The following is a 25,282-nucleotide window of genomic DNA, read 5'->3' as shown; positions in this document are numbered from 1 at the left end:
AAGATAAAAAGTCTAGCTTTAAAGCTAAAACACATTTTAACAACACAAAATGTTTCTGTTTGTACCTTTCATCAACCAGTTCCAGGTTTTATTGTTCACATAGTTTACTAAGTTAGATAGATAAAGAAACATATTGCTTAAAGTCAATGCATATGAATGAGTTCAATGTACCTTCATTTTATAACCTCTACTTTGAAGACCAGGCTCCAGAAATTACGGAACTGGAAAATGCTGGGCTATGTGATATTCGGCAGTATGACTGCACATCAGTGAGAGTTTTTGGACATGGCTTCAGGGAGTCATCAAGTCTGAAGTGTGAAATTATCAAGTTGCAGGTATATCTCATTGTATGGTAACAATTATGTTTAAACTTCTCAGCAAATGAGCAAAAACTGTCTGACATCTACTAATCATTTGTGTGTACAACCTAATGCTTTAGTAGAAACTAAAAGCAGAGGCACTGAATACTTTGCAGCAGACACTCAAGTCTTTGCAAGATTGCTATTTCCTCAATGATAAGAGAAATAGGAAACATAATGGGAATGTTCAGCAGCTAAGAGGGAGATAACAGCATACAGCAGCTATCCATCAGGAAAGGGCAAGGGCAGACCTATTAGTAGCAACCAGTACATTACCAGTACATTGTTGTTCATTTTTCTTTTTTTTTTTTTCTTTTTTTCTTTTTTTCTTTTATTAAGTGCTTATGGAGAGAAAGTGAAGTACCACTTCTTTGAGAAAGGACAGCAAGGTTAAAGACATTACTAGATTTCCGTCTCAAATCTAATGCTCAAAATAGCCCTGTTAAAAACATAATAAATCTGTTACAAAAAGGGAAAGACATTTTTGATGTGTTGTCCATTTCCCTGGGGTAGAATGCCATGGCTATTTAATAATATGTTGGTTCTATACCCCAGGTTTGAACATGAGATTAAGAATACTACACTGCAAAGTAAGAGGAGTCTGTACAGACAGAATGCTGTTACTCAGAATTTGCCCAAGGGAAAATTACAAGCTGTTTACAAGTGTTAGCCTGAAATGAACAATCTGTAATTACAAGTTTTTACATCATGTTAGACATGAGAATGAAAAAGCAAAAAGCTTCCAAGTAAAACTGGATTTCACTGGTGTGATGTTCTGGGGGAGGGGATGGCAAAAGGAGAAACATTCAATGGGAAACTTCTGTCCCTGACACACACAAAAAAAAAACACCTTTCCTTAGGTAGTGGATACTGAAGTTATTTAAAGTTATATTTGAAAGATTAAGCAATATGGGCTATAGATTTTTTTTTTTTTTTTTTTTTCCTCAGCACAATATGTATTCACTCATCTGCAAGTTGGCTTGAAATGAGAAAGTTGAGAGTACGTTTACACTCCATTAGGTTAAAAGACTTTTAGACCACTCTCACAGTGAGACAATTATTGGGAGTTCACTTGTCACAGCTTGAAATGTCTCAGTCTTAACTCATGGCAAGATACTCTGGTATAACATTTTTTGTGGTAGAATACTTGGCTTCTAACTACCCAAACCTCCTAGTTAATCACTTTTATTGATGATCTTCTTACTGTCAAGAGCCAGGTTAGAAAGTGAACAACACTGATACTATCTGAAATTAAGGAAGAGGCTTGGAGGTATTTTGTTTTGTTTTGTTTCTTGAAAATACCACAGAAAGGTGATTTGTTTTTTGATTTTCAGGCTCGCATAATGATGGTTTTATGCAAATGCCAGTGGAGTCACAACAGTACGGAACTCCTTGTATTTTGAGATAAACTTAAATGATCAAAATTTCACAGAAGAAGCATTTTGGCAGAATTTAGAGCTAATGCACACTGAAATAATCATTTTTAATATTTTCACTTTTGAAAGACTAAATCAAATCCATTGTCCATGGACTGGCCTACCATGTTAGAAAGGATGTAGGCCTTGTGTATTCATGATGCTAAAAGAGGGGATTCAGAGAAGTCTGTATTGGAATACCTCAGAGATGAAGTAATGTATGTTTCTTGGTAGGGGTTTGGGTAGAACATAGCCAAGGAGCCTATAATTACACAGATCCAGAATTTTCTTAGATTTTGTACAGGATAAGAGTGCATTTAAACCCCCAAAATAAAAATAGAGGTTTAGTTTTTTCTTATTTACGTTGAATTACAGAAGCAAATTTTTGTATGAACCTTATTCTAGTAGAAATTTTTTTTTTTTTTTTTTTTTTTTTGTATGGTTAATATGTTTCTGAAAAAAATATCTGAATGTGCTTCCAGCTAATAACAAAAGGTTTCTGCAGGAAAAGACTGCATCATATTTTGAAGGTTAAATGCTTTCAGAAACACCTACTTAGAAATATTTAGTTGTTACATTTTTAAGTCACCCTTGCCATGAATTTCTTAACTTAGTATAGGATGAAAGAAGAAAAAGATTGGTTTGAACAGAAATAGTTCATGTCTTTTCAGGTTTTTTATTTTTTATGGGACTATTTTTCTGTTAGTAAAAATGCAAGGCCATGTTTCCCATTTCAGGATAGGGATTAAGTAAATGCCTCACTTGCCTCCAAACTGAAAAAAGTAGCCAGCACTGTAAAACCTAGTTAAGCTCAAAATAATTTTGAACTTGCTGTTCTCTTGATTCTTAGTCTGCCTAAGTATTTTCAATATGCTTAACCCTGCTTCCTATTGCAATCAATACTTCAATCAAATATTACCATCCCTATTTTGTTATCTTGGTCTCTCAAGACGTGGATGACTTGCCCTCGCTGTAGTTTAGAAGTCTACATGGGTTAATGGTGTAATCTATTGGCTTGTGCAGGGGTTCAGTGGCTAACTGCCAGTATCGCCTGGCACCTAAAATTATAGCGGAGCCCTGCCAAAACCTCATTGGTTCATTTGACTAAAGCTTGTCCTCTCCTGGGAGCAGGGATGGAGAGGGATAAAGGCACTGATACATCAGATCAGTGCTACTAGAGGATCACCCTCCTGTTAATCTCCAGATGCAAGCACTCCTCTTCCTCAGTAAGGCCATGCCAAGTACCAGGGAAGACTTTTCAGCCTCTTCTCCCATAGGAACAGGCTAGAAATCTAGTTGTGAGAAAAAAAATTGGCATTTAATATTTCCCACAACATTCTAATCCAGAGATAGTAGACACATTGAAACACTATGCAATACTTTTATTTATTTTATTTATTTATTTGTTTGTTTTTTTCCTCTGATTAAAAATATTTTCATATTGCATTTCACTGAAAAACAGATTCTCTGTCCTAAAATTTAGTATAGTGATAGCCAATGGATTCCTGGAGAACCTCTAACTATGTCAGCTGCCTTCCAAAATGCCAGGACCGTCGACTGCCAGTTACCAAATGATGGCCAGCAGTCTGATGCCATAGATCTGGTTGATGATAAACCCATTGCCTGGTGGCAAATAAAGGTAGTTGTAGAAATTTCAAATGTTCACTTACAGATAAGATAAAAATATATTTTTAATATATAAAAATATCTGTTAATATTTATATTTATATTTAATATTTTTTATATATATATATATATCTGTTAATATCTATTAAGATAAAAATATATTCCATAGATACTCTCTTTTCTTTAACGGTACTGTGGGTAGAACTCATTTTGCTTTAACTTGTGGTCTCATTTTTGTCACCTAAGCTTAAGCATTGAGTGCCATTTGAGAGTGAAGTCCTGCAAGGGAACTGTCCACTCTAAAGGGGTAGATATGACCTAGAATCTACAGAGGCACACATCATTCAAGAGCAGAAGGCAAGAGCCTTCTGTGCATATCAAATTATGTCAGACATGTTCATGGAAAAAATTAGTTAAGCCCAGTCTGCATGCACAAGTGTCTGTTGGAGGTAGACATCTTGAGTCAATAAGGTCAACAGAGCCTAGAAATTATTCAGTCTACCATAATGTAAACACATATCTGTGGTCAGTTAAGTATCTGCCTTGACTTACTGACAGGATTGATTAGATTTCTGCTACTGTGAGAGTTTAAAAAGATAAATGTAATGTCTATCACTGAGTCGAATCCCATGCTAGCAATCTGTGCTGGTGAGATGTTGATACCTATATGGGTTAATCCATTTTCACTCTACATCTTGCAGATTTCTAATGACGGATTCATTTATAGCAACTCTAAAACAATGATTATATATGATGGAGCCTGTCAGACATGTGAATCACAGGAATCTGGGTTATGTACGCTAAAGGTATATATGCCATTATTCTGTGTTTAGTATGAAAATATGCATCTCCTCAGATAGAAAAAAATCTAAAAAAAAAAATCATACCCTGTTTACAGCAGGATTTTTTTTTCTTTTCACAGAAATAAAAAATACAGAAAGAGAAGCTCAGGTAGAGCAATTTTGAACAAACAAACAAGAACAAACAAAAAAACCCACAAATTCTATATAATACCAAATAAAATCATTCTGTCAGTTGTTTAGTTCTAACAGTAGTGGAAATGTAAGATAGATTAGATTTTATTTGACACTTAAAAAAATTACAAATACAAATCCTGTGCTTCTGTGATTTACTGTTTGACAAGAATCAATGAATCACATTGTCATTTCTATAAAAGGAGAAAACATGCAACATAGATGGACTCTGTTATGGTGAAGGTGACACAAATCCAACCAGCCCTTGCTTACTGTGCAGACCTGACATCTCAAGGTTAACGTGGTCAGTTGTTGAAAGTAAGTTCTAAATAGCTGTTTTTTTTTTTTGTTGTTGTTGTTGTTTTTGTTTTTGTTTTTTTTGTTTGTTTGTTTTAAGTACCAAGAAGTTTTGAAACTAAGAATTTTCAAAATCTATGAAAGTACTGAAATTTTGAGTTTAATTACTTAAGAGTTTTAGATAAAGCACTATTTTTGCTTGTGATTTGATCTTGGTTTTCATCTTGCATTTCTCCTAATTTCTGAAAAAGATGTTTTCTTTTCTAGACTAGTCTTGTCAATTTGTGTTTTGTTTTTCGCCCTTTTTACTACCATTCAACTGCTGAAATTTAACAGCTCTTTAAGCCTAATTAGCTGGCTACAGTCTTTTGATGTTTGGAACAGCTATGTCCACAAATGTTTATCTTCAACATTTATGAATAAAAGATACTTTCCAACAATCAGATACATGTTCTTCGGTGTTTTTGTGGTTTGGTTTTTTTTTTTTTTTTTTTCATTATTTGAATGGATAGTCTATATAAAAATATTAGATAGCCTACATATGAAGAATTTTGTCATAGGAAAATTCAGACTAGAAGGGGTCTCAGGATACTATCAACTCCATCCTCCTGCTTAGAGTTGTGAGCTCTGTTCAACTCACTCGACAGTTAATTTAGGGTGTTAATAGCAGCATATAAGCAGCTATTCTTTTCATATTACCTTATGTGAAAATTCATAGTGAAAGAAGGTAGCTATATCCCTGTTCCAAAAGAATGAAACGTGAACTCCTGCAGCAGCTGGGGAATCAAGGGATTTCCGTGTTAGATCCCTAGACTATAATTCAGTATTACCAAAGTCAGAAATGGGAGAAGAATGTAAAACAGGTCACTTCACTGGAAACCTTAATTTAATAATCTTAATCCCCTTCCTACATCCCAGCTGCAAAACCTACTCTCTCCCCTGGCTCCTGCTTCTCCTCACTTCCCTGACCTTTCCTGATCTTTCACTGACCTTGTCCTGGTGTTGGTGGTGGTTTTGCCTGTTTATTTTCACCTGTTGTCTTTAGAGCTCTGAAGTGAGTAAGCTGTGTGGTTGAAATGCTTATGAAGAGTGAGTGCTTTACTTATTCAATCGCTGTATTGTTTTGTTAAGATAACAAAAGATAACTTCATATCTTCGTATCTATCATAACTTGTTAAGATAACAAAAGATAACTTCAGCCCGTTCCCAAGTAGTGCTTAACAATGTCTGTTCCTTTATTAACAAAAACGCCAATCAACTCTGAGTTTCATGGCTTTCTGTACTTTGATCTGCAAACTGTAACTCTTCATAGTTAAAACAGTGTTTAATTTCAATAAAATCCCAATTCTTTTTGTGTGTAGATGCAATGCATTTTTACAAGCCCTTGAATAAAGTAATTTTTTGTTAATTAATGTTGTCACATCTATAATGAAAATATCTACTCTTTTTGCTGTGCCATTCAAATAATATTAGAATTTATAGAAATAATCACATATGACTTTCTTAACAGAAGTTTATGTTCATTTTTTATTTTTATAAGTATGTTGCAACTCTTGCTTAAAGGAGAAAATATCTCTTTTGTTACAGACAACCAACCTCCAGTGCTTGAAACTTTTCAGGATATGCTGCAGACTTTTTATGGAGAAGACTTTGTATATCAGTTCTTGGCTTCAGATCCAGAGGGCTCTGCTATTCTTTTCACATTGGAGTCTGGTCCTGAAGGTGCCAGTCTTTCCCCATCAGGTCTCCTTTTGTGGAAAGCTGTGTCAAAGAATCCCCATAAATTAACATTTTCTTTGACAGATGACTGCAATGCGGAGACTAAGGTAGAAATAAAGGTAATTAATTTTATAGTACAAAGACACATGCTAGTAAGATGTTTACAATACCTAATTACAAAGTCATTGGTAGTTCATAAAAAGAGAAAACTGTCTTATTGGGCATGTCTTGTAGGTCAGGGTAAAATCGTGTGATTGCCTAAATAATGGCTCATGTGTGACAAACATTAATTTCCCACCTGGAAGTGGAAGATACCTCTGTGTGTGTGTGGCTGGATTTGAAGGTGATCTCTGTCAAGTGAATACTGATGACTGTAAACTTAACCAGTGTGGTATTGGCAGATGTGTGGATGGAATAAACAGCTATTACTGTGAATGTCCACCTGAACTTCAAGGTAAACTACTACTTTATTTACACACATTTATCACACTTAGTGACAAATAGGATTTTTTAATTTCATGTCTGATTATTTTTAATTTTTTGACTGAAAAGAGCTTACTGTTTCTATGAAGAAATTTTAAAGTCTTGTGATTTATGATATACTTCAAGATTTTTCTTGCATGAATGCAATGGTAGATTATAGTGAAAGAACAAGTGATTATGAGAGCAAATTTTCCATGTTTTCCTCTGGTGAACATAGTGAAATAGGAGTGGTGGGTTTGGTTACAGTGTGGTTCCTCCCATGCCTGCAGATAAAACAGTTCACAGAGCCCATCCTCTTCATTTTCCTTAATAAGCAAGATATTTGGCATATAATGGAAAAACATGCATAGCAAACCTAGTCGTCTGTACACAGTAGATGTACTGAAATACTTTGATGTACTTAATAGATACACTTCTTTGTGTTCATCATCTGCATACACTGTGTTTTTATCGCTTATAGACATATTGTCAAAGTCTGGTAACAATATCATGAAAATATGTATTTGAATGCAGGTAAAAATTGTCAGGATGATGTAGATGAATGCCTTTCCAGTCCTTGCTTTCCTGGAGTATTTTGCTTCAACACTTTTGGTTCTTATTATTGTGGTCCATGTCCAAATAACCTACATGGAGATGGGAAGTCCTGTTACGGTAAAATGATCTATTTTTCAGAAGAATGCTTATTACTGACTGTAATCAGATAAAATATCTTTGGTTGTGCTATATATTCTGAGTAACTTAGAAATGCTCAGTAACTGGCAAAAAAAAAAGGATTCTTTCTCTGACTGTTGACTGCTGGGATCAAATTTCAGTTGTTCATGACATTGGAAGGCAGTGGGTCACATAGCTGCAAAATATCCAAAAATGTTTATCTAGAACTAGAATGGCATGTGATGTATTTTTTTTTTTCTGCATTATTTTCATAATATGAGTAGTTGTTGACAAAACACTTTCCTAAGACTGTTTGACATAGAACTGTTTATTCAAAGCAAGACAGTTGCGAAATAAGGTGCCGAAACATTTATTTTCTGTCTATTAAGCAAGTCCTGAATAACTTGTATTTTTAAAACACTCAACTGAAAACCTTTAAGAAACAATTTTTACTCTTCACCTGCTTTCTAAATTCTGACTTATTTTATGTACTAAAGCTTTGCAATTTATTTGCTGTTGAAACAAAAGTGACTATTACCATTCCTCCTCATCTGTTGTTTTTAGAAACCTTTGAAGACATTTCTGCTGAAAGAAAGGATTCCGCAGGAGAAGTTGAAGGTAATAAAGGTGATTTTTTTATTAAATGAAAATAGTGAAATTTCTGATTCATACTGATAAGAATATAGCTGGCAAATTAAAGGCTTGAGTAAGTTTTATTTTACTCACTTTTATTTTTCAGTTTTAATTTAATTCATTACTTGGGTTGCATTCCTATTTCTGATCTTACAAATGACACTGAAATGTCAATATCAACAAATCCCTTAGGTCTGTCAAGTCATTTCATTGACAGGGTGATGTATGACATTCTTTCTGTTGCCTTTTGTTTTTGTGACTAACCACAGACATACAATAGGTAACATGGGGATAGGGACATCTGTTATATGAGATAAGCAAAAGTTTATGGCATTATGTTGAATGCCATTTTCATACTTCAACTCAAAAGAAAGGTGAAGGATATGGCAAATGGATGTCCTTAATTCCAAACCTCTGTAAATGCTCTTGCTGGCATTTCCAGATCTGTGCCTGCTGGGGCTTTATTCACAGGGAATTCTCATTGGGTGTCTTTTCCCTTTATCACTGACATGTTAGCAGGGCATGAGGAATGTTCTCTCACTAATTGCCAGTGCTGGATAATTCTTCATCAACTGCAAAATCGGTTTTTAGTTTTCAGCAAATAAAAATAAATAAATAAATAGATCAGAGAAATAGCACTTCGCAATAAGATTTGAGGAAGTTTAACTTTTTGTTGACAGATTTCTAATACTGTTCAAACTGGGGTTAGGGACAAATCTTAGGTTAGGTTGAACAATCTCCTCCAACTCAATTCCTGTTCAGACCCATAATGCTAAAAGCCCATATAATTGATTATATGATAATAATTACAATGCCACATTCCTTTCCACAATCCACCAAAACACCTTCTTTTCCTGGGCAGAACAAGGGGCCCATCTCGTTCATTTTACACTACTGTCAAAGAAAAGGCTAAGTCCATCCCTGTCACTTATAAACCACATGTAACATCCCAGTAATAAAAACCTTTACAAAAGTGAAGAAAAAAGTTTGGAGAATTCTCAGAGTTCTCTGAAATAATTAAACTGATAAAGTAATGTTTAATACTTTTGCTAAAAGGAGATGGATTATTCATGTAAATACTGTTGATAATGCATCAGTAAGTATAAATGTATATAAGTATTTTTTGTGACTAAATATCTGCTTCTAGACTCTAGGTTTATTGCCTGCACTTAGATACACACGTGAACAACAAGCAGTATCTTCTGTTTAAGCTCTCTGTTGCAGTTATCTAGGTGGTAGCAATATATGGTGCTGGCAATTTGCTCTGACAGTAAAGCTCTTTATTGCCGCTAGCTGCGTGCCTCATACATGTGGTGCTTTCTCCTTATCTTCCATCCATGAAAAGGCCATGGTGAGTGTGGGAAATGAGGTAGCCAGAGTATCTTCATCTACTCTCATTATGCCAGCAATTAGTTATGTTCTACTGGGTATATGTATTCTGGTGTAGCACATAGGAAGATAGGCTTCCTGAAGCACATAATAAATGTGTTGTATGTTTTTCTGCTCAGATGTTCCCCACCCTTGAATGAAATAAGTCCTGTTATATTTCTGTATTTTTCTTCTCCTTTATTTCTAATATCCTGTAGGTTTTCAACAGTCATCCTTTGACAAGGTTTTCAGCATCTCAAGCTATATTCCCAATTCTACAGATGTCCCTGAGAAACAGGGAAACATTTCTATAGAAATGGCCAGTAGAAGCACTCCACCTTCCTACACAGTAAAAACAGTCACCTCTTGGAAGTCATTTAATTTGCAGAGAAGTGCTTCTGTACAACCAGCTGGTACTGGAAATGTTGCTCATGCTCTCAGCACCACCAACAGTCCCCTTTCTAACACAGAAGGGAGTTCCTTAGTGAACACTGTGGTGACCACTTCATCAAGGAGCCATGCTTTATCACCTGAGAAGAAAACAAGGGCAGAAGCTGAGCGCTACAGTTATTCTGAGACTCACAAGAAGGCTTCTTTTAGCAGCACAATAGATACAAGCAAAGAGCTTTCTTTGCCAAACAAAGTGTTCAGAGGCAGAAATGCTCACAGGGTTCAGTACCTGTTAGCCAAGCATAAAGCAAGTCCTTTACCTGTTGTTCTTGTTAAAGTGACTGTCTCACCAAAAATACTTCCTGAAGATGCTGATGAAATCACGGTTCCTAAAGCAGTCACCTGTGCTGATTTACCCTGTTTTCCTGGAGTACCTTGTGAGCCAAGTCAGGATGGAAATGTCAAGTGTGGTCGTTGTCCTTATGGCTACTATGGAGATGGCTTCACTTGCAGAGGTATTGCAAATAACTGTACCAAATTTATTTATTTATTTATTTATTTTTCTGAAGAAGGATCCCATGATCTCTTTTAACCTGAAAGTTCATTGTTACTGTGTGATCACTGAAATGCAAATAGCATTGAATTTCCTAATTTCTGCATATTGACATTGGCACAGCTTACAGGCTATTAGTTGTATGGATGCACTTAATATTTTTCTAATGTACCTTAGGCTCCTCATGTACAGGAAGGGACATAACTGATTGTATGTGATATGTTTACCTTGCTAGGCAAGACACAATTATGCTGAAATGCCACCGTCTGTTTCCTTATTCCTTCCATTGTTCTCTTAATTGCCTTTCAGCAATATGTAGACAAACATGTGGCAAAAATATGGAGTGTGTGGCGCCCAATATTTGCAAATGCATGCCTGGTTATGCTGGTTATAACTGTCAGACTGGTGAGTATGGTATTTTGATTTAGTCCGTGGTAACTCGTATCAATGAATTAATGATTTCAAGATTGTTGTTGATTTTGCACAGCTCTATGCAGACCTGATTGCAAAAACCATGGGAAGTGCATTAAGCCCAATGTCTGTGAATGTCTATCAGGATACAGTGGCTCCACTTGTGAGGAAGGTAAACAAAATATTTTCTACTTTTGAATGAATAAATATCCAAAGGGTACTGTAAATGACTTCTGTAATTGTGCATTCTAACAGGAAAGATGTGTGTTAATTTTAGTTTTCCTTTAACAGAGATTCCTATATTTAGTAAGTTATGACAGCAAAATACCATATTTTGATTTAACCTCTAGCTCCTTCAGTACAATGCTAATCTAAAAATCATGAGAAAACTGTTTGGTTGTTTTTTATTTATTACTCACTTCTGAGTAAGCAAATTTACTATGCTTTATCCACTGGACATTTGTTCAGAGTTGCCTTTCTCCACTTCACCCTTTCAGCACCTTTTAGGAAAACGAAGGCTTTCACACCTCACTTTCATGTGCATGTATGTGCATTCCCAGCAGACAATGATTTACAGCGAAAATCCAGTCCCTCTAAGCTAGACACCTTCACTTAGGCATTGGCACATACAAATCTCTATCTCTTTGAGGATTTGGGTAAGAATACAAAAGGATGTCTCAAACAACCCTCTGAATTCTTTATCATTCAATGAAGAATAATTTTGAAATACCTGCATGTAAATACTGTCTTCTCTCTGCTGACTGTACAGAGAATACTAGTTGTCTTCAGGTGGTGATCCACTTTGCTTACTTGTGATATACATGTATTTCTCTAAGTACAAGTGTTCCAAATTCTCTTAGGAAGAGCTCCTAATGGCACGTAAGGGTGACACCCTGTGGTGGTTTCACACCACTGGGCAGCTTAAACTCCATGACAACCACTCTCTCACTCCTCCAAGGAAGAGAGAAGGAAAATGGAAGAGGGCTCAGGGGTTAAGATAAGAGCAGGGAGATAACTCATCAGATACCGTCACAGACAAAACAGATCCAGCATATGGAGATGTATGTAATTTTTTGCCTATTGCTAATAACAATCAAGAGCAGTGAGAACTAAAGGCAAACTAAAACCACCTTTACCCCCGATCCACCCTCTTCTACCTTCCTCCCCCTTCCCCTCCCCCCATGCAGTGCAGGGCAATGGGGAATGGGGGCTGTGGTCAGCCCCTGATGCTTCATCTCCACCACTCCTTCACAGTCACTCTTTGCCCTTGCTCCACGTGGGGATGCCGTCCTTCCCGAACTGATCCTGTGTGGACTGCCCCAGCCCACACAGGCAGCAGCTCTTGAAGAACTGCTCCCAAATAGCTCTGTACCACAGGGTCCATCCATCAGTAGCAAACTGCTCCAGCATGGGTCCCCCCAGATCCCCTGCTCCTGTGTGGGCTCCTCTCTATGGGCTGCAGCTCCGGCCCAGGGCCTGCTCCTGCGGGAGCTCTCCATGGGCTGCAGCCTCCTCCAGGCCACATCCACCTGCTCCACTGGGGGCTCCTCCACAGGCTGCAGTGTGGAGATCTGCTCCATGTGGGACCCATGGGCTGCAGGGGGACAGCCTGCTCCACCAGGGGCCTCTCCACAGGCTGCAGGGGAACTGCTGCTCTGTGCCTGGAGCACCTCCTGCCCTCCTTTTCCATTGACCATGGGGGCTGCAGGGCTGCTTCTAACTCCTCTCTCCCAACATTTATTTATTTATTTATTTATTTATTTATTTATTTTTTTAATGACCATTTGTTCATTTTAACTGTAATTCTGGGCACATCTAACTTCTGAGCTTCCCCAGCTTTCTCTTTGGTGGATTTGTGGTACACATTTGCTTAAACCTCTACCATAATAAAGGTTTAATCTTTAGTATTTTTTTTTTCTGCAGTATTTGTGGTAATGTGCAGTTACATAAAGATGGTAACCAGGTTTAGTTTCACGGCAACTAGAAAAGTTCACCAGTGACTGCAGACGCCTTTAAGTTAAACACTCCCCAAAACTGGGAAGACTAAGGTCCTGTCTGGAATTTGTCACATTTCCTTTCTTTGGGATGACCACCGATGTTGGGACTCTGTGTACTCTGTTGGAATTACGTTCTCATTGTTTGTTCTTGTCATAAAACATTACGTATGCTCCTTTATTTCCAGTTCTTTTCTCACTGTCAACTATTAACATTTCCCTTTTGCTAAAGCATAACCAACCCATGCATCTTCTTAGAGGCAGTTTCTTGAACAGCAAAATTCTGTATCTGCAGCACATTGTAAACCACCCTGTAAAAATGGAGGCACGTGCTTGGCCAGAAACCTCTGTACCTGCCCATATGGTTTTGTGGGACCAAGATGTGATACACGTAAGTGAAAAAGCATAAGTGAAAAATACAGAACACTTCTCTTGTTTTTTGGGAACAACAAAGCAAATTATGGTTAATATTTTTGATGTGCTTAGTTTAATGTTAGCAAATAATGTAAAACTATGCCCCTTTGAAGGCTACCAAACTTGGGCTTTATGAATATTTATTAGATAGCATTCATCTATAACTTTTTAAAAACATAATGCGCTATAAAAATTGCAAATGTTTTTAATTTAGGGAACAGGAACATGGAAACATTGAGCTTGTGAAGCATGAGACGCCTACCTTCACAACAGATGATTAATTTTAAATTGATTAATTGCTGAGATATGTCCAGAAGCTAGTATCAGTGAATGGCAGATAGAAAAACCATGATACCAGAAAACTGAATTAAGAAGCGCATTGTGGGGTCTTTTTTGAGCTGGCATGAAAATTGGAGAACTTGCTGTGATTGTAGCTGAAAAATTGAAATTAGTCTCACACCAATCATCTTTTATATACTAAATTCTACATGCTACAATTTGGCAATCCCAGATTTGGGGTAGATTTCATACTGGAAATTTATATAATTCAGAGACTCCAAATTTAGTCATGCTGTTTGTATATAATTCACCTGAATGAGCTACTGCATTACTGACATTTTACTTGAGAAAGTTTTATTTGTCTTTTCCTCAAATCCCAGGATTCTGCACTCTCACTTTTCCTTATTTTGGTTTCAATTGTGACACAAAAATAGTCTGTTAGGTAAGACTAAAGAGATGTTGTCCTGAAAAAAATGATTCATGGTTTTCCACAGCCCTGGTAATTTAATGTCTTTGCCCGTTAGTCTTGTGTTGCTCTATCCATGCAGCTACACTTGCTGAAGTAATGGACACTTGAGTGACCTTCCTTGGTGCTCATCAAATCCATAGTGTAATCTGAACATATCTTAGTCTTGGATTTCCTTTTCCTAGATTTGTTTAGGGTTTTAACACTGAATAAAACCAGCTGGATAGTGGATAATTATGTGTAAGGATGTGTCATATACATCCATAAGTGCGAGCTTAGGGACTGGGTCAATCTGTTCAGTAATTCCTCTGGAATTGTGGAATAGTGGAATTGTATGTAATTTCCAGTTATAGTATCTGGGAAAGAACTCAAAAATGAATTAATTGTAAAGCTGTAGCATATTTACTTTTTTTTTTTTTTTTTTTTTAATTGTTTTCCTTTTCTACTTGGATGGCAGTGGTTTGCAACAGGCACTGTGAAAATGGTGGTGAATGTCTTGCTCCAGACACCTGCCAGTGTAAACCTGGATGGTACGGACCTACATGCAGTACAGGTAACACAGGATAGTCCCCACTGTGGACTCCTGCACATTCCACAGTCCTGGGAGAGTGTATGCAGAACACTCTCTTCATAGTTTGAAATTTGGAACCATGTGGCTCAGACAGCAGCACTGGGTGGCTGCTGACTGCTGGGAAGCTCCTGCATGTCTCATCTCTGCATGTTAGTTCTGCAGCTCTAGGAAATCTAGTACTGATCCCAAAGGTTGCGTAGAAATTTTAAGCTGACAGTGTAATGTGCACTTATCTGAGGTATTTAACCTGAATCCTTGCAACAGAAGCAGATATCTTATAGACTTCATTTTGTTGTCACACTTTTTACTCCTCCTCACCCTGTTTGTGCAGCAGTGTGTGACCCTGTGTGTCTTAACGGTGGCTCCTGTACTAAGCCAGATGTTTGCCTCTGTCCACGTGGATTCTTTGGTGCCCAGTGTCAAAATGGTAATCTTTTTTTCCTATTAGCTGCAATTAAATCTATGAGAAAACATTGTTAGCTTAAGACACAGAATTCATAATCTAGTCACATACCTGAAAAGTGGTGCAAAACAGATGTCTTTTTTTTAAATTGCCTTCTGTGTCTTGCACTCAACTCTTGAGCAGTGTTAACCAGTTGACCTGCTGTATTGTACATTATGTATATGCATTATGTATATGCATACATACACAAGACTACATAATACTTGTATACGTAGTCTTATGTATGCATACAAAACCAAGACACCTCCTTATTTTATTCCGTATTTGTTTTTGATGGCCATCAGTATGATTTTTACTAGACAGGCCTGATAGTTCTGAAGATCTATATAAACTATCTGCATTTTATTGTTGCACTGTTGTTTCCTACAAGTATTTTACAAAGGCAAACAAAATGCAAACCACAGGCTTTCTCTTCTGTATCTTTTAGCTGTCTGCAGCCCACCCTGTAAGAACAGTGGTCATTGCATGAGAAACAATGTGTGTGCTTGTCCAGATGGCTACACAGGCAGAAGATGTGAAAAAAGTAAGCCAGTGTTGAAATCCTTCCAGGGTCTGAAAATAACTGATAAATTATTCTGTAAGCCATTAAATGTATTAAACAGCAACTGTTTTTGACTTCAAGGTATCTGTGAGCCAAGGTGCATGAACGGAGGAAGATGTGTAGGGCCAAATGTTTGCTCTTGTCCTTCAGGGTGGGGAGGAAAAAGATGTAACACACGTAAGTATTGTAGTTACAAGAACCCCACCTTAAATGTAATACATGATTAAAGGACCACTTTGTCCACACAGATAATATGAAGTTAGTGCCAAAGAACTCTTAAATATACATACATTGGAAAATAATGGTCTGTAACTTTGCAATAAAATTTTGGATAGGGAACTAATAGTACCATGCAGTCCTTAGTCCAAATCATGAGACCAAAATATCTTTTTAACTCTTGCATAGCGTATAATATTTGTTTCTTTCTCGATTCTTGTCTAAATAAGAAGCATCTGTATTTCTGAATACATACAACAGCAGAGAGCTAGGTCAATGAAATGAAAGAATTTCAATTTGTTCTGTAGGTAATAGAATCAAATATAGAAAGAGAAGTACAGTGAAACACTGGAAAACTGGGAACGTAGTGGGAAATAAGTGGAATAGAAGAGGCAATGGCCATAAACTCTGTAGGAAAGGTAGAAATAAGACTGATGCTAGCACAGCTGTGGTTCACATTGTATCTTAATGAAGTTATTGATGGCACATAAATAAAATGTGGCAGCTTGAATAAAAGCATAGTCTGCATGAAAATCAGCATGAGGATGGATGATAGAAATCCAATAGATAAAATGTTAATGTCTGTCATAGTACCCCACCTGAGGCTCAGATATTGATGTGGCCAGTGAGTTCTCTAATGACATGGAAGAAAGGACATTTCCCATGATTTTCCTTAATTCTTGGAAAGTTTTATTGAAAAAAAAAAAAAGACCCATATTGACAGGGGTTAGATATTCTTGGACATAGTAGAAAAGAGATTTCATCATCAAATAGTCAGTTAACAAGTGAGAAATAATAATTCTTTAGATTGTGCTTTAATAAGCAGGAAAGAATGTGCAGAAAACATGGGTCATGGAAAATAATTTTGGATCAAATATTAATGGGTTAACTCACTATGAATTAAATTGCATTAAATTGAAGACAAAAGATCTTCCACTAAGGTTTGGATTTTAGAAAGGTATATTTGGGAAAAAAAAAAACAAAAAAACTATTTAGTGGCATTAACTGAATTCAGTATATCCAACTTTTATAGCTGTCTGTGATGCATCAGAACATCTCAGTGTCTTTGTGGGCCTTTTTATTCTGGTTCCCGCTTTAATAACATGTTGATCTTACATTTTCAGTGAAGGGGAGGTGACTTTTGTGCATGAAAAGCATTCAACATCTTCTGAGCAACCTGAAATGTATATAATAAGTAAAAGTAACAACTTGGGATATAACCAAACTTTGTGATGATGTTTGTGCAGCCATCTGTCTTCAGGAATGTAAGAATGGAGGGGAATGTATTGGACCAAGCATGTGCCATTGTCCTCCACAGTGGGAAGGAATCCAGTGTCAAACACGTAAGTTTACAGTATGGGCCACATCGTTCTTTCTGCTTCAGCACATTTTAGAATGCTTCAGAAATCCCAGAAGTCCTATTCCCTGGTTGTATTTTAACCCAAATCTGTGCCAAAAGCAGGACAGAGAGTAGATATTCCTGTGCCCATTTTGAAGCCCTCAAGAATACAAACATTCCCTGTGACCATGGCTGTATGCATTGGATTACTAACACCATAGGCTGCTGAAAAACCCTAAGAGAGCATTGCAATAGCCTGAAACAGTAGGATGCTTTAAAATACACCTTACTTATGTCTCCACACACTTATGCTTTTAGTATGTTCCCACATTAAATCTGTATCTTTATATAAATGGACAGGCATGAAAGCATTGTCGGTTTCCTTGCACTGAGGGTTTTTCTGCTGTGAAAATACCTACCAAGCCCTTACCTCCTTTATGCTAGCAAAATATGAAGAGATCATAACCACTTTCTTCACTAAGTTTTCATTACTAAAGCTCTGTCTCTCTTGGTATAGCTGTGTGCAGTCAGAAATGTCTGTTTGGAGGCAAGTGTGTGTCACCTAACGTATGCTCCTGTCGTCCTGGTTACACTGGACTCCTCTGTGGGAAGAGAATTCAGGTAAGTTAATGTCAAGGTCATGTAATCAGGTAATGTAATCACAGATGTGGAAACTTGGAAGTCATTATTTAGCCCTCACCCAATGAAGCAGCACCAAATATACCAAGCGTGTTTGTCTAATTTTTTCATTTCAATCTCCAGTGAGGGAAAGTTCCTAAAATTATTGAGTTATTCCAGTATTTTATGAACTCTCATACTTACAGAATTCTCTCCAACGCTTAAAGTAAATTTCCTTTGTTTCTAATTAAGGTGATTATTGCTTTTCCTGCTGCAGGTGATGATTTGATATGTACTCTTTTCATAATGACTTTCATTCTTTTCTGGAATCTGGCCCCATTTTGGGGAAAAGTATCCCACTGCTGAATTGCTTAGCTTGTGGGCTTGTGTGACATCAAGCCCTGATTTGATTTTTTTTTTTTTTTAAACTAATTAACTACACTGTCATTCATTTCATCCCTGTTTCATGCAAACATTTATTATCCCCAGGTATGAGGTTGGGCATAGTTTTGCTTTTTTTTTTTTTTTTGCATGATAGTGAATGATGACCATTTCTCTGCTTTGCCTAGTCATTTTCTGTTACATTCCTTTGCTTGGGCACTATCTTTCACTGAAGTTATTTAATTAAACATTTGATTACAACTTCTTTGTGACATCTGAAGTAGAAAGCATTCTACATTTCTCTGCATCATCTCACTTTCTTCTTCTTTTAATTTCAGCATATTTAGACATTTTTCTGATGACAGTAGAATTCACTTGGAGGAGCTGGAACATAACTGATATTCATACTGCATGCTGGTGCTATTCCTTTACACCCATCTTTAATTACATGACGTTGTTCACACATGCACTGTGTTTGTTTGTTTGTTTTTTAAAGAAATATTCAGTTCTTTGGTCTCCTGCTGCATCAGAGTATAGCTGATTCTTTCCCTCTTTCCTTCCTTTGCCACGTACTGTCTTTTAAGGTGAAGTCTACACTGTGACTACTAGATATGCAGATTTTTTTTATTTTTTTTTTTAAGTGAGGAATAAGTTTAAAAAAAAAAAGGGGGGGGAAAAACAGCACTAGTTTTACTTTCATCTAAGCCTTAATTTCTCCCAGTTGAAACTACTGGGAGTTCAGATCCTCTTTCTGCTTTATCAAGTACCATATATAATGCCATTAGCGTTTGTGTTCAGGTATCAGATAATTAGATAATTGCACAGAGATGGGGTAAATATATTTAAGAAATTGAAACCATAAATAACTGCTCATATACACTTTGAAAATACAAAACTACACATATTGGTCACCATAAAGATGATAGAACTGTAATGTTTGTGGTCTAGATTTCCAAAATGCAACTTAAAATTAAATAATTTAGATTAAATGTCTACATAAATATGTCTTCAATGCATTAGTATATCTTTAATCTAGAAAATACATTGCTGGTCATTTGGACAGTGCTATACATTGATGAAAATGGCACATTTTCTTTCTCAAATTTTACTTTCTCAAACAAATGAAAAATCTATATGCACAAACTGACCTTGACATTGTTTCTTTCCGTATCAGGAAAGCAGAGATTCATTGAAATTATTTCTTCAACAAGCAGGTCCTGTTAAAGTCTCTTTACATTTATTTATTTTTCCCTCCAAGGTACAAAGACATCATGGTTGAAGAAAAGAAGTATACCAATTAAATGCTGCACAGATGTATGAGACTTGAAAATAGCAAGACGTTTTGAAGGCATTCACAGAGTTTATTTAAATGAAAGGAATATCCAGAACATTATTTTAAAAAATTCATGTTGCAGTCATGAATTTTTAAAGAGCTTTAGTACAACAATCTTGTATTAATTGTAACACGTGTTTCTATATTTTTTTTTGCTACCTCAGAGCCTCTGATTCTTCACTGGACTCACAGATTTCATGAACCATACACACCCAAAATTCTTCAGTCTGTTGATATAGTCAGCTGGACTATGATCTTTCCTTTATGGGAGTGAGACTGTAATATCTGCTGAACATCTCCAGGAAAGTAGGCAACACATAATCACTTGTGAATGGTACATTCTGTTTTCAAATGTTATTTACATTGATATTATTTGGCTGGATACAGAAGGAAAAGCAGAGGTATTTTTTTCTTCGTCTTGTATTTGCATTGCTCTGACTTCCTGGTAGTGAGGAAGGAAGGGGAACCCAAAACAAGACTTAAGTAGTAGCAGTGCAGGCAGTGCCCTATGTCTCGTGGACAGTCAACCAAGTCAAGCAGCAGAATAATTCTGGTTTCAAGGTAACAAGCCTCCTTCATTACTTAAACACACACACACGTGAGTATAGGATGAACGCTGTATCCATAAGACTTTTATGCTTCTGTTTTGAAATAGCATTCAAAAAGATGAGGAAATGGAGTCTTTTAGAGAAAAATGACAATGTTTTACTCAGAGATGTCCCATGCTGAACCTTAAAATAGGAACTAACAAGAGTAGTCATTTGCTGCACATCATGTCATCTGTCTCTATCAAATCAGAAACCATTTGTAAGAAATCCATATGGATTTTTTTTTTCACATTACCAATTGTTCCAACCAATTGTTATCACCGACCACAAGCCAGAGAACTTCTGTACAAATAAAATTTTAGTTTTTCTGAAGTTTCTTTCTTTCTTCTACCTTCCTCTAGAGGTGCAAAAGCCATTTCAATTCCTGCAGCAACTGAGTTCAGGTGATGGACACAAACTTCCCTTTACCTAAGCCATCTAACTTTACCACTTTGACTTGTTTTGGGCTGTGGGTTATTTTTCTTACCAAAAAATAAGCTTCACTATTTTCTGATCTCATTACCAATATCCCATTTACATGCACTAATTCTGAATGAGAAGAAAATCAAGCTCATCTTGCCATTTAGTGCCACTGTTGGATGCCAACTGCCAACTCATAGTTGTTAGAGGAGTTCTGAGCCTAGATTTTTCCTCACCTTTAGGTAGTCCTCTTAATCCATAATCCATTTTGCAAAGTAAGTTCGCATATGTGAATCTCAGCATCATTCAGAATGATGCCTGATGGATTTCTAAGTGCTTGATGTTTATTTCAAAAATACTTTTGATCTCCCACCTGCGTTCTAAGTTTCAGTGGTTCAACAGTTTGTTTGTTTGCTTGTTTTGTTTTCTGTAATCCAGTATCCATGTGGCTGGTAGCCAGACACGCTGGGAACTGTTCTATTATTTAAAACCTACTTCACTTGAACTGTTTCCTTTTTCACAGCTCACAATGATCTCCGTGAACAAAACCTGACTAGCTTTTGCCTCAGGATGAAGCCCTGAATACACAGTATCTGTAAAACGTAGGCACAAAGATAATGCGTAGGCTCATCTTGTAACAACCCCTACTCCATGTGTCATTTAGCTACAGAGTTAAGGTAACACCTGTCAGGAACAGTATTTGGTTAATGATTTTGTACAACCCTCCATTCACAAAACTGACCCAATACAGATGCCTTTCTAGGATTTCAGGCTGAATAAAGTTTTTTAAAAATCACAATATGTAGTATTTCCCATTAATTTTCAATGTTTCTAGCAGCGGATATTATTTCTTCTGTATCTTCAAAATACATGCTGAGCAAACAAAAGAATTTTTGCTACATTGGTTAAAAATTACATGCTCTATGCAAAGTTAAGCTGTGTTCCAATAAGCACGTGAAACAGAAAAATTACTAGTACGTGCATAGAGACAGATAATTACTAGGCAGTTTTGAAATACATGAAACTTTTGTTTCTGGATTGTTCATCATACACATGGAATAGAATTTGTTTATTGTAATTTGAAAAGCAGAATGCAATAACGTTGCTCCGTTTAACGCAAGCTTTGTCAGCAGAAGCACGTAAACAGCTTCTGTTAATGAAATTGTTCTAAGACTACATAGCCTGATCAAAAATTAGGCCAAAAAGAATTTAAGGACACGGAATGGGGGTTGCAGGGGTTTACTGCAGAAGTTGCCACAGTACCAGTCAGATGGAATAAAGGGTAACCTGTGCCAAACAGTTACCCTTTGGTAATGGTGCTGATTCTTAGCACATTAGCAAGGTTGCAGTAACAGGAAAGGGTTTTTGAAGAAGTTATATTATATTACATTATATTATATTTTTGAAGAAGTTATATTATATTACATTGTTATAGTCTGCATATGTCAGTTCTTCCATCAGATTTGGAGTCAGAAGTCAGTAGGTAGAGAAAAAGTGGAACAAACAAGAGGAAAAATAAATCAATATGGCATACAAGAATACTGGTCATTTCACTGAACTCTGTCTTTAAATACTGAAGATACCTATATACATCATCCATCATCCAATGTACAGCATCTGGCTGGACTAAAACTGTTGTGCAAACCAGTAGAAACTCTCCTAAGCACAGACTGAATTTTACCCAAGATGTTTAAAATGATGTATGATGAGTATTTTTGGAAGGAAGGAGCCACTCATATTACAGAATATACCACAAATCTTAGCAAGGACTCACCTTTGTATATTTATATCCATATTGGTTAAGACTTTAAAAAAAAAAAAAAAAAAAAAAAAAAAAAAAAAAAAAAAAAGGTCCACAATTACTCTTTTTATAGAAATTAATTATATATTGTCTTTTCTGAGAATAGAAAGTGATTTAACATTTCCACCTAACAAAAGCAAACCCTCAAAGAAGAATCAGTGCAAACACTAACGTAAATAAGTATAAAGGCTTTAGCTACCTGAGAAATTGGATATATCCAACTCCATTACTTGCCCAAATGGAAAAATTCAAAGTTTAAATTCTCACTAAAACAATAACACTGGGGTATATAAACAGAATCGCACAGAAATGTTTATGTTAGAAAGTATTTTCAAGACTTAAGATGTTTCTGCTCTTTCTCTTGTAATATCACATGGCATTGTTGGGTTATTCTGTTCAACTTTCACAAACAGCTCAGTTTAGAAAAATTATTTGCTGAAATTCTTTGTCAATAAAAGATATTTCACAGATAAACCAAGCAGCTCCATTCTTGGTACAAACACTGACAACAAGAGAAAATATAAACAGTAAAGTGCAAATATAGGTACATTAAAAAGAAACACTTCTCATTCTTTCACACACACTCTAAAATGACAGAATATCAAAAATGCAACCAGCAGACCTCCCCTACAATTTTCCCAGTCATTTTAATGAACATCAGAGCATCTATATAAGGTGTTGTAGTTAGCTCCAATAAATAACCTGTTCTGTCTCGTTTTTCTTGACCTTTGAGCTGTGTGCATAACTCTCTGTTCACAGGAAGATATGCCTAGCTCCAAAAATCACATGCTGTAAGCATGTTCAACCTTCCAGTGGGTGGGAGGGGATGGAGAAACAAACAAAAGAAAATGAGCACTGACAGCTCTTCAAGCAGATATATGTGGGACCATAGAAACAATTATTTGGGGACATGGATGTCATTTGTAATACATTATGGTTCTGTTCTATTTCAAGATAACTACGAGGAAATTCACTTTTAAATCGATTTAAAATATTGTGGAGATCTAAATGATTTTTCTTATAAACAACAGAATGAAAAGAAAAAGCAAATCCTTCAGCCAGCAGATGGTGCTACATTCAAGCTATTTCTAAAATATGCCATCGCACTTCGGGTGTTCCATCAAATTACTGCTTACTTCACTTTAGTCATTCCTCAACAGGGAACTATTTAAATCAGCAGTTGTTCTGGCAAGCTCAGAACATGAATTAAAGATCTGCTTCACTGACTGTTCCTCGCCTTATATTCCTAATGATATTAGTATCTCTTTTTTTTTTTTTTTTTTCAGTTCTAATCACCATTATTGTCACTTTTGGCTTTATTATTAGAAGCCAGGCTTTTTGGGAACAGAGCTGAGATACACCTCCTTGCATTTACATACTGCTTATTTACTGTGAAACCTTGGGTCTGAACCTTGGATCTGATGCTTTTTTTTTTTTTTCCTTATTCATTTCCCTGCAACCAGTATTTCATCTGAAGTATTCAGCTTCACTCCTGAATTTCTCAATTAGGGCCTGATTACTGCAGTGTGCTGCGATAGACACAGCATCTCATCATCATATATCCTACTCCTGAACTGTTGTTCCATGCATGAAAATCACATTTTTCATCAGCAGGTCTGAAATATCCAGTGTATCATAGCAAAAGCAGCACAAAACCATACAGTCCCCTTACTCTGTCCCACACCTCTGGCAACAAAACCTCCACAGGACCTGTAGCAGGTTTCATCTGAACCAGAACACAACAGCCTCCAAAGCACAGGAGGAGAAAGGCTTCTCAGCTACACAACACAGCAAATGCTTCATAGTGGAAAAAAGCAGCCCCATGACCTATAACACAGTCTTTGCTCTGCCCGCAGTATGCTTTGTTTATCCCTTTTAGACACATTTGGTAAAGGAGGATGGTCCATTTCTTTTGCTTCTGCTCAATGTTGGGTGAGCAGAAAAGCAGAAAAGCTTGTGATCCCTGGGGAAACAAGTCCATGTAATTCACTCTGCCTATGAAGGGTACACGTTTTGATAAGAGAATTAATTCACAGATACAATCTTCTTTTATCACATGGATTAAAATAATGCATACTTGAATAGATCAAAAAAATGCAAAGCTGAAACTCTCCCACTGAAAATTCCATGTTACCTAGAACACAATGAAAATCAATCTAAAAAAGATTTGGACATTATTTAGAAAAAAAAGGTTCAACTTGCATGTTTTGGCAAAACCTTCCTCAACTGTAGCCTTCGAGAAACAGCACAGCTGAACCATGGAGCAATGCCTGTTGAAGTCTGTCAGATCTACAGCCCACCCAGAATGCTGCAAAACCTAAATGAAGCCAGACTGGAGCATGGCCAGAAGGCAAACCTTGGCATCCTCCACACAGGTGATTCGTGGCAAACAAGGCTTTTCCTTGCTGCCAGCCCGTAGCCCCCTATTTTGTTGCTTCTGCAAAGACACAGCCTTGAGCAGAAATGTATCAACATCTACATCTCCAAAATGGAGATAAAGACATTTCCCTATATTGCTGGAATAACAAAAATAAATAAATTGGAAGCACAGAAATAATCAGATACTACGATAGTAAAAGTAGTCAAGATAAAGATTCTGTCAGAGTATCTGTAAGGAATAAGCTTTCAGAAGGAACTGTCTGAACAAGTATTTTTTTTTCTTTTGTTTTAAATAAAGCTTAACTGATCAAAATCCAAATCTGATTGGGGGTGAGGGGCAGGAAGCACACAAAAAGCAAGGATCAGTGTTTTAATAAAATGCTTTGCTCTTTGCTGTTATTCCACAGAGATGCAAACTCTGCAAGCTTCATCTTGCAACTGTGTCATCTTATCAAAGGTAAATCAGACTTGAACTAACATCCACTTCTGACGATCTGAATTAGGATGCTTTGTTTCATGTGCTTTTTTAAAAACACATCACTAATATAAAACATCAATTCTAGTCAGAAAAAAAAAAAAAAATAGATCCATTTTGAAGTTC

General features: G+C 36.5%; 1 protein-coding gene across 5 annotated transcripts in view; it reads left to right on the top strand.

Annotated features, from left to right (window-relative positions):
* VWDE (von Willebrand factor D and EGF domains) overlaps positions 1 to 20,173 on the top strand; it is a 41,945-nt gene extending 21,772 nt beyond the window's left edge. For 3 of the 5 annotated variants that reach the window (XM_084507541.1, XM_084507543.1, XM_084507544.1), the window contains 19 exons: positions 199 to 335; positions 3,258 to 3,413; positions 4,102 to 4,206; positions 4,578 to 4,692; positions 6,259 to 6,509; positions 6,625 to 6,844; positions 7,387 to 7,524; positions 8,089 to 8,142; positions 9,744 to 10,430; positions 10,778 to 10,873; positions 10,956 to 11,051; positions 13,169 to 13,264; positions 14,490 to 14,585; positions 14,935 to 15,030; positions 15,494 to 15,589; positions 15,689 to 15,784; positions 17,071 to 17,166; positions 17,680 to 17,783; positions 19,420 to 20,173. In XM_084507541.1, the coding sequence (XP_084363667.1) occupies positions 199 to 335; positions 3,258 to 3,413; positions 4,102 to 4,206; positions 4,578 to 4,692; positions 6,259 to 6,509; positions 6,625 to 6,844; positions 7,387 to 7,524; positions 8,089 to 8,142; positions 9,744 to 10,430; positions 10,778 to 10,873; positions 10,956 to 11,051; positions 13,169 to 13,264; positions 14,490 to 14,585; positions 14,935 to 15,030; positions 15,494 to 15,589; positions 15,689 to 15,784; positions 17,071 to 17,166; positions 17,680 to 17,783; positions 19,420 to 19,440 (2,756 nt within the window). In that variant the 3' untranslated portion in view covers positions 19,441 to 20,173. Of the gene's footprint in view, positions 1 to 198; positions 336 to 3,257; positions 3,414 to 4,101; positions 4,207 to 4,577; positions 4,693 to 6,258; positions 6,510 to 6,624; positions 6,845 to 7,386; positions 7,525 to 8,088; positions 8,152 to 9,743; positions 10,431 to 10,777; positions 10,874 to 10,955; positions 11,052 to 13,168; positions 13,265 to 14,489; positions 14,586 to 14,934; positions 15,031 to 15,493; positions 15,590 to 15,688; positions 15,785 to 17,070; positions 17,167 to 17,679; positions 17,784 to 19,419 lie in introns of all 5 variants that reach the window. The other 2 variants (XM_084507542.1, XM_084507540.1) reach the window with 2 other exon arrangements.
* Positions 20,174 to 25,282: the final 5,109 nt, after the last annotated feature.

Source organism: Aythya ferina (assembly GCF_964211825.1).
Source record: "Aythya ferina genome assembly, chromosome: 2".
Taxonomy (NCBI): Eukaryota; Metazoa; Chordata; class Aves; order Anseriformes; family Anatidae; genus Aythya; species Aythya ferina.
Note: the sequence above shows the minus strand (reverse complement) of the source record. Positions and strands in the feature narration are given on the sequence as shown.